Source organism: Siniperca chuatsi, linkage group LG21 (assembly GCF_020085105.1).
Source record: "Siniperca chuatsi isolate FFG_IHB_CAS linkage group LG21, ASM2008510v1, whole genome shotgun sequence".
NCBI lineage: Eukaryota > Metazoa > Chordata > Actinopteri > Centrarchiformes > Sinipercidae > Siniperca > Siniperca chuatsi.
The window spans coordinates 1,095,001-1,105,000 of NC_058062.1; the positions used below are offsets into that span (position 1 = coordinate 1,095,001).

General features: G+C 42.9%; 1 protein-coding gene across 1 annotated transcript in view; it reads right to left on the reverse strand.

Annotated features, from left to right (window-relative positions):
- Positions 1-10,000, reverse strand: part of rapgefl1 (Rap guanine nucleotide exchange factor (GEF)-like 1) — a 61,035-nt gene that overhangs the window by 13,608 nt on the left and 37,427 nt on the right. Inside the window, 6 exon segments of the mRNA XM_044181537.1 lie at positions 1-43; positions 1,544-1,666; positions 2,844-2,941; positions 3,060-3,227; positions 5,038-5,150; positions 5,959-6,056. The exon segment at positions 1-43 is cut by the window's left edge and continues 136 nt beyond it. Coding sequence (XP_044037472.1) covers positions 1-43; positions 1,544-1,666; positions 2,844-2,941; positions 3,060-3,227; positions 5,038-5,150; positions 5,959-6,056 — 643 coding nt within the window.

Genomic DNA, 10,000 nt, shown 5'->3' on the forward strand with positions numbered 1-10,000 from the left:
AGCGGGACTGCTCTCCGTGAAACACGTAACACACGAACTCCACCTGCAGGAGACACCGACGAAGAAGAAGACAAACAGCTGTAAACCTTCTGAGCGGCGGAGAGAATACCAGGCCTTTAAAGGAAAACACAAATGCTGGTTTAATTATTTTCTACTTTGTCGCTTTTTTGAACTCTTATCAGACTCAACAAACTGATCCGTAAGGCCGGTGACATTGTGTGGGTGGAGCTGGACTCTCTGGCGGTGGTGTCAGAGAGGAGGATGCTGGGTAAACTACACGCCATCTTGGACAGCGTCTCCCACCCGCTCCATGACGTGCCGGTCAAACAAAGGAGCGCCTTCAGCGGAAGACTCATCCTCCCACAATGCACCACAGAGCGCCGCAGGAAGTCACTCCTGCCTGTGGCCATCAGACTCTTTAACTCCTCCCTCTAAGTGTCAGTCTGTATGACCCGAAGTCACTAAACTGGACACTGATCATTAACATCTCTGCAATACTTGAATAATTGTGCAATATTCTGTGTACTACTCCCGTGCAATATTTAGTTTTCCCATGTTAGTTTTTCTTATTTATTGATATTGATATTATATACCTCCATTACTGCTGTGCGATATCTTAATAATCTCAATAAGCTGCACTTAACTTCCACTGCTTATTACTTATATTACATTGAATTATTATACTGTATTATCATCATCAACCGGTAAACCCACTTGGTACTTAATGTATTTTCTGACCTGTTTTATAGTGTTTTATAGTGTATCATATCGTTTGCTGGTACTTTCTCCTGTGTGCACTGACGTAAAGGCGAGCTGCTGTAACAAAGAGTTTCCCTTCGGGGATCAATAAAGTATTTCTGATTCTGATCGAGCTACAGTCAGTGAAACAACAACACTTCCTGCACATTGTGAGTCACGTTCAAGTTGAACTGAAGTTTGAATTCTCCTCACTTACAGCGCATTTTTCAAAAGAGGATAAAACCGTTTTTGGACATACGTGTAGAAAAAGTCTCCGAGCTTCAAGCCTCTTAGTGGGCGTTTCCCATGGCAACGGATGACTGACAGCTGGCATTGCTATCACTTATTATAAGTCAGTCAAGTCCCTTAACAACATTAAAACATTTGGGTGGACCCATCACGCTGTTAAGCTTAAGGAGAAACTAATTCATAAGGTTACACTTTTCGTACGCAGCCACGGAGAAATGTACGGACTCACCAAGTAACGCATGGAGTCACAGAGAAAAGTACGGAGTCATGGTGTAACTTTAGGAGTCACGCAGAGTCGAGTATAAAGACACGTATGGTCAAACTTACAGAGTCACAAAGACTCTGAGTCACGTCCAGTCAGGTACGGAGGAAATTACAGAGTCACAGCGTATCAGCCTGAGTCACGGTTTAACTCTCGCAGATAACGCAGGAAGCCATTAGCAAAGGCAATCACAAAAAGCGACCGTTTGATTTGTTTCGGTTCTTGTGAGGATTTAAAACTCGTGTTGTTGCGTCGAGCTCTTCGAGCGGCAAGAAGAACCCGGACGTCGCTGACCTCGTGCACGCAGCTGAAGAGCTCCCAGTCAAACACCACCAGCTGATTGGCCACCTCCTCTGCCGACATGTCGTGGAGTTTGCTGTCACCCGGCGTCCAGTGGATCTCCTCAGGAAGAGGAAGCTGAGGGGGGCGCAGGAAATGACATCGTCAGATGATAAAACACGCAGTTTGTGAATCCTGCACAGCTTCTTTGTAAAAGCTCTGCTCCCTGTGGAGGCAATACACCCTCCAGGCCTCCAGGGGGCAGCGCACACACACACACACACACACACTGCAGCTCACAGCACAGTTATTCACATCCTCGTATCATCCGTTCATCCAGTTACTTAATTCGATAAACAAAACAGAAAACAAAAACAAAAAAAATTAAAGACGACTGTGTGTGTTTCCTGTTTTCATTCTGATGACGATAATCTAATAAACAAGTGGGAACTGAACCGAGAAGGAACGATGTCTCCATCCCTTACGTATCTGGACTGTCTGAAAAACTACAGAGGATCTTTAGACAGCACGATGTTCCTGTCTTCTTTAAACCAGGCAACACTTTAAGACAGAAACTCGTTCACCCTGAGGACAAGATGCCCACACAGAAACAGAGCAATGTAGTTTACTCCATTCAGTGCAGTGAGGAAAACTGCAAAGAACGGTACACAGGCGAGACCAAACAGCCGCTTCACAAAAGACTTTATCAGCACAGACGACACGCTAACTCAGGATTACAGAGCGCCGTGCGTTTGCGTCTAAAAGCTACAAACCGCACATTTGAAGACAGCGAGGTGAAGAGTCTAAGTAGAGAGAAGAGTTGGTTTGAAAGAGGAGTCAAAGAAGCCATTTTTGTGAAAAAAGAAAACCCCTCTTTGAACAGAAATGGTGGTCTGAGATTCAACCTGCCCAAAGTTTACCACAGGGTATTAACACCGTGGTCAAGCCAATCACATGCTAATCAGGTACTTAACAGTGATGAGGTAGATGCAGCCAGAGAACAATAGGCCTGATTACTGATTACTGGGCCATCATGGAAACAATTAGGTCAGTTTCAGGTGAAACTAGCTAATCAACAGATACTCAGGTAGACTCCTCCCTGAGGGCGGGGCTTATGTAACACAGAGTAGCTTAAATTTCTGAGTTCCCGTCCCATTTTTTCACAATTGAGAATGACTTCCGGATGGGAGCCGAAACGTCTTGATTCTGAGTCCAGACGACTGCGACTGAAACCCTTTTCTACTAATTAACAAGTGTTATTTTGTTGGCTGTCAATCAATCAATCAATCAATCAGTCAGTCAGTCAGTTCCTCACCAGTGAGTCGAGCTCAGAAGCTTCACAAGCAAACAGATGAGTGTTGACTCCCAGCGTGGTGAACACGGCCTCGTCACTGGGCCGAAACACCGCCTTCTCTGAACACACATTAACAACATTTACATACACTGTGTCACGGCTTAATAAGGCGAAAACATAATGTTTATGGGTAAAGATGAAGGGGTGACTGTGGTCTGTGTGTGCGTGTCTCCTGACCTCCGGCTGACGTGACCGCCACCAGTATGAGGTTTCCGGGAAGAACTGGCTGGTCTTCGCTGTACTGGAGTTTCTCTCTGACCAGAGCCAGAATCTCTCCGACCCGACAGGACAGACGACTCCTGATGGTGACGTAGGAATGATCCGGAGTGTAGACCCTGCAGAAGACTGCACACACCAAGACATATTCAGATTAGATTAAGAGATTATGTGGCACCATCTCGTGGCCTTTTTGTGGTACTGCACCTTAAGGGAACAGACCAACATCCTGTGAAAGCCCCCTGTTTTCTCCAGAGCCCGATGTAAAGGATGGGGGTCAGTTTCATGTCTGTGCGTCCAGTACAGAGAGAAGTCCAGGTAGGGTTGCCAACCGTCCCCTAAAATACAGACTCGTCCCGTAATAGGCTATATAATTAACTACTGAGACATGAGGGAAACCCTCCTGCTGTGTTATCCCTCACCTTGTCGGTCATGTTATGTTCCACTACCCAAATAGAGAAGCTGGGGGGGGGGCAAATAGAAACAGCTGTTTGCGTCTGTCTCTCGCTCTCCCTTCAGTTCGTCAACGTTGTTTTGTTGGCACTCATCCACGCCAAATTTACCTCAAGACCCTCTTGATTTATAAAACATCTCAAATAAGCGGGTTCACTACGTGAGTGCCTTTGTACATCAACAGGAAACCAAACTGTAGGATTTATGAATGAAGTTTGGCGAGTGAGGCCGGAGAACATGGTGCTTACCGTTTACAATCACCGCTAATTAATGTCCTCTCTCATCCCACACTGCCTCATCATTACGTCGGTTTCTCAAACAGACACTCCTGGAGTTCAGGTTGTACCCCCCGCCGGCATTCAGTATTTCCATTTCAGGAAGTTGGCAACCCTAGGTCTAGGACATAGCTTAGCACAAAGACTGGAAGCAGAGGGAAACTGCTAGCCTAAATATATGTATTACGCTTCTAGGTTCCATTAGCTAAGTTAGCTTCTAGATCCTGTTAGTTTAGCTTTTGCTTCTAGGTTCCATTAGCTTAAAGTTAGCTTCTAGATCTTGTTAGTTTAGCTTTAGCTTCTAGGTTCCATTAGCTTAAAGTTGGCTTCTAGGTTCCATTAGCTTAAAGTTAGCTTCTAGATCCTGTTAATTTAACTTTAGCTTCTAGGTTCCATTAGCTTAAAGTTAGCTTCTAGATCCTGTTAGTTTAGCTTTAGCTTCTAGGTTCCATTAGCTTAAAGTTAGCTTCTAGATCCTGTTAGTTTAGCTTTAGCTTCTAGGTTCTATTAGCTTAAAGTAAGCTTCTAGATCCTGTTAGTTTAGCTTTAGCTTTTAGGTTCCATTAGCTTCGAGTTAGCTTTTTATTTTATGTTCCAAGACCTTGTACTTGTTTGATACGTGATCAAGATTAGCAGTATCATTGAATTTGTCCTATCTACATGATAAATATATGGTAAATATGTGATACACATGAATATAGTTTCAACTGAGTTAGCTTGTGGGTCCCTTTAGCTTGTAGTTAGCTTCTAGGTCCCATTACAGTAGTTTAGAGCTAGCCTCTCTTTAGCTTAGAGCTAGCGTCTAAGTCTACCTAGCAAATATTTAGCTTCTAGGTCTTGACCCCTGGCTCTACTCAGTCAAACCCGGCTGACTACAGGATGGATTGATGCCTAGCTTGTTAGCTAACAAGATACAACATGTAAATTAGACTTTGAAGGTGGATTTTTTTTGTCTCTTTTGATGAAGCTAGGCTAGCAGTTTCCCCTTGCTTGCAGTCTTTGTGCTAAGCTATGTTAAACCCACCCTGGATTTGTGCTGCTCTCTTCATGATCTGAAGATGAAGAGGTGTGTGTCAGTCGGTTTGTGATTTGTATATCCAGACCACGGACTGCAGGTGCGTTTGCATTTCAGCTATGTGTGTTTACAAAATAATACATTGATTAATTAATTAATAAATTGGTTTTTCGGTCCATGCGTGTGTGTGTCGTACTCTCGTCGGAGCCTCTGAAGGCCTCTCTGGGCTGCAGACAGGCGTCGATGCGTCTGAAGTGTCTGAACAGAGGACGAACCTGCTTCTTCCTGCTCTCCTTCTCCTCGTCAGAGCTAAACACACACACACACACACAGATAATTAATAATTAATTAAGATTAAATGGCTGCTTGACTCTATGCAATGAAATCTTAAGTGTTAAATTAATGAAATCATCATTAGAAGTAGTTTAAGTATTAGCGATTAGCTTCATTATTGCTATTATTCAATGGTGAAACAACTACTACTAATGATATCCATAATTATAAAATTAACCTATATATATATATAACATTTTATAAAACTCACATAAGAATATAACACGTACAATAAATGTATGATAGACACATGAGTAAATAATAAATTACAAATATACGGTTAATATGTGATGTATGATGAATGTATGGTAAATAAGTGAAATACATATGATGAATAAATGATTTTAAATTAAACACATACAAATTAGCTAATAAATATATAATTAATATTTGACAAATACCGGTATATGATAAATACATGATAAATATATAATGAATTAAATTATCATAAGTAGTAGTAGTTTAAGTATTAATAGCTTCGATACTATTACTATTGTCCAATGGGACAATAACAACTATAATTACTACTACTGATAACTGTAATAATATAATTAATTAATTAATAATATAATTAACGTATACGTATAATACATATATGACAATATATGATATAATAAATACATGATAAATATATGATAATCACGTAGTTTATCTCATCATGACTTAGGGTGACCAATAGGAACGAATGAGCCATAAGGCCGCTGACGAATCAAAACACCAGGATATTGTGTGTGTGTGTGTGTGTGTGTGTGTGTGTGTGTGTGTGTGTGTGTGTGTGTCTTACGGGCAGTGTAAGATCTCGGTCCATCTCTGCAGTTTGAGGACGTCCTCCACCAGCTCAGGATACCGACTCAACTCCTGAACCGCACACATGTACAGCTCCTACACACACACACACACACGCACGCACACGCACACACACACACACACGCACACGCACACGCACGCACGCACACACGCACACACGCACACGCAAAATAAACACAATTTTAAACACACTAAATCCAACTTTATATTTTTCCTCATATAAAGAGACAAGAGGGGACCACACAGGTGTGTGCAAACGTGTAGTAAAAGCTCCCAAAGTCGCCAAGGTGTGTGCTGAGCTGGGTCAGTCCCGTTGCCATGACAACCCCGAACACCCCAGCAACCAGGTGCCGAAAACAACAGTTCCCACCCTGCACAGGTGCTTCTCTTTCTGGTTTGTTTCTGTCACTTCTGTCCTTTTTTACCTTGGACAGACTGAAACAGACTGAAACACACAGACTGTAACAGACTGAAACACACAGACTGTAACAGACTGAAACACACAGACTGTAACACACAGACTGTAACACACAGACTGTAACAGACTGAAACACACAGACTGTAACAGACTGAAACACACAGACTGTAACACACAGACTGTAACACACAGACTGTAACAGACTGAAACACACAGACTGAAACAGACTGAAACACACAGACTGTAACAGACTGTAACAGACAGACTGTAACAGACTGAAACACACAGACTGTAACACACAGACTGTAACACACAGACTGTAACAGACTGAAACACACAGACTGAAACAGACTGAAACACACAGACTGTAACAGACTGAAACACACAGACTGTAACAGACTGTAACACACAGACTGTAACAGACTGTAACACACAAACTGTAACAGACAGACTGTAACACAGACTGTAACAGACTGTAACACACAGACTGTAACACACAGACTGTAACAGACTGTAACAGACAGACAGTAACAGACAGTAACAGACAGACTGAAACAGACTGTAACACAGACAGACTGTAACAGACTGTAACAGACAGACAGTAACAGACAGTAACAGACAGACTGAAACAGACTGTAACACAGACAGACTGTAACACAGACAGACTGTAACAGACTGTAACACAGACAGACTGTAACACAGACTGTAACAGACTGTAACAGACTGAAACACACAGACTGTAACAGACTGTAACAGACAGACTGAAACAGACAGACTGTAACACACAGACTGTAACACACAGACTGTAACAGACAGACTGAAACAGACAGACTGAAACAGACAGACTGAAACACACAGACTGAAACACACAGACTGAAACAGACAGACTGTAACAGACAGACTGTAACAGACAGACTGTAACCGACAGACTGTAACACACAGACTTTAACAGACTGTAACCGACAGACTGTAACAGACTGTAACAGACAGACTGAAACAGACAGACTGAAACAGACTAACACACAGACTGTAACGGACAGACTGAAACAGACAGACTGAAACAGACAGACTGAAACAGACAGACTGTAACACACGGACCGTAACAGACTGTAACAGACAGACTGTAACACACAGACCGTAACACACAGACCGTAACACACAGACCGTAACAGACGGACCGAAACAGACAGACTGAAACAGACTGTAACAGACTGTAACAGACAGACTGTAACAGACTGTAACAGACAGACTGTAACAGACAGACTGAAACAGACAGACTGAAACAGACAGACTGTAACACACAGACTTTAACAGACTGTAACCGACAGACTGTAACAGACTGTAACAGACAGACTGAAACAGACAGACTGAAACAGACTGTAACACACAGACTGTAACAGACAGACTGAAACCGACAGACTGAAACCGACAGACTGAAACCGACAGACTGAAACCGACAGACCGTAACACACAGACCGTAACACACAGACCGTAACACACAGACTGAAACAGACTGTAACAGACTGTAACAGACAGACTGTAACAGACTGTAACAGACAGACTGTAACACACAGACTGTAACAGACAGACTGAAACAGACAGACTGAAACAGACTGTAACACACAGACTGTAACAGACAGACTGAAACAGACAGACTGAAACAGACAGACTGAAACCGACAGACTGAAACACACAAACTGTAACACACAGATTGTAACACACAGATTGTAACAGACAGACTGTAACACACAGACCGTAACAGACTGTAACAGACAGACTGTAACACACAGACTGTAACACACAGACTGTAACAGACAGACTGTAACAGACAGACTGTAACCGACAGACTAACCGACAGACTGTAACAGACAGACTGTAACAGACAGACTGAAACACACAGACTGTAACAGACTGTAACCGACAGACTGAAACAGACTGTAACACAGACAGACTGTAACAGACTGTAACAGACAGACTGCAACAGACTGAAACACACAGACTGTAACAGACTGTAACAGACAGACTGAAACAGACAGACTGTAACCGACAGACTGTAACACACAAACTGTAACACACAGACCGTAACAGACAGACTGTAACAGACAGACTGAAACAGACAGACTGAAACAGACAGACTGAAACAGACTGTAACAGACTGTAACAGACAGACTGTAACAGACAGACTGAAACACACAGACTGTAACAGACAGACTGTAACACACAGACTGTAACAGACAGACTTTAACAGACTGTAACCGACAGACTGTAACAGACTGTAACAGACAGACTGAAACAGACAGACTGTAACCGACAGACTGTAACAGACTGTAACAGACTGAAACAGACAGACTGTAACTGACAGACTGTAACAGACAGACTGTAACAGACAGACTGAAACACACAAACTGTAACACACAGACTGTAACACACAGACTGAAACACACAGACCGTAACAGACTGTAACCGACAGACTGTAACCGACAGACTGTAACCGACAGACTGTAACCGACAGACTGTAACACACAGACTGTAACCGACAGACTGTAACAGACAGACTGAAACCGACAGACTGTAACAGACAGACTGTAACAGACAGACTGAAACACACAAACTGTAACACACAGATTGTAACACACAGATTGTAACAGACAGACTGTAACACACAGACCGTAACAGACTGTAACAGACAGACTGTAACACACAGACTGTAACACACAGACTGTAACAGACAGACTGTAACAGACAGACTGTAACCGACAGACTAACCGACAGACTGTAACAGACAGACTGTAACAGACAGACTGAAACACACAGACTGTAACAGACTGTAACCGACAGACTGAAACAGACTGTAACACAGACAGACTGTAACAGACTGTAACAGACAGACTGCAACAGACTGAAACACACAGACTGTAACAGACTGTAACAGACAGACTGAAACAGACAGACTGTAACCGACAGACTGTAACACACAAACTGTAACACACAGACCGTAACAGACAGACTGTAACAGACAGACTGAAACAGACAGACTGAAACAGACAGACTGAAACAGACTGTAACAGACTGTAACAGACAGACTGTAACAGACAGACTGAAACACACAGACTGTAACAGACAGACTGTAACAGACAGACTGTAACACACAGACTGTAACAGACAGACTTTAACAGACTGTAACCGACAGACTGTAACAGACTGTAACAGACAGACTGAAACAGACAGACTGTAACCGACAGACTGTAACAGACTGTAACAGACTGAAACAGACAGACTGTAACTGACAGACTGTAACAGACAGACTGTAACAGACAGACTGAAACACACAAACTGTAACACACAGACTGTAACACACAGACTGTAACACACAGACTGAAACACACAGACCGTAACAGACTGTAACCGACAGACTGTAACCGACAGACTGTAACCGACAGACTGTAACACACAGACTGTAACCGACAGACTGTAACCGACAGACTGTAACAGACAGACTGAAACCGACAGACTGTAACAGACAGACTGTAACAGACAGACTGTAACCGACAGACTGTAACCGACAGACTGTAACCGACAGACTGTAACACACAGACTGTAA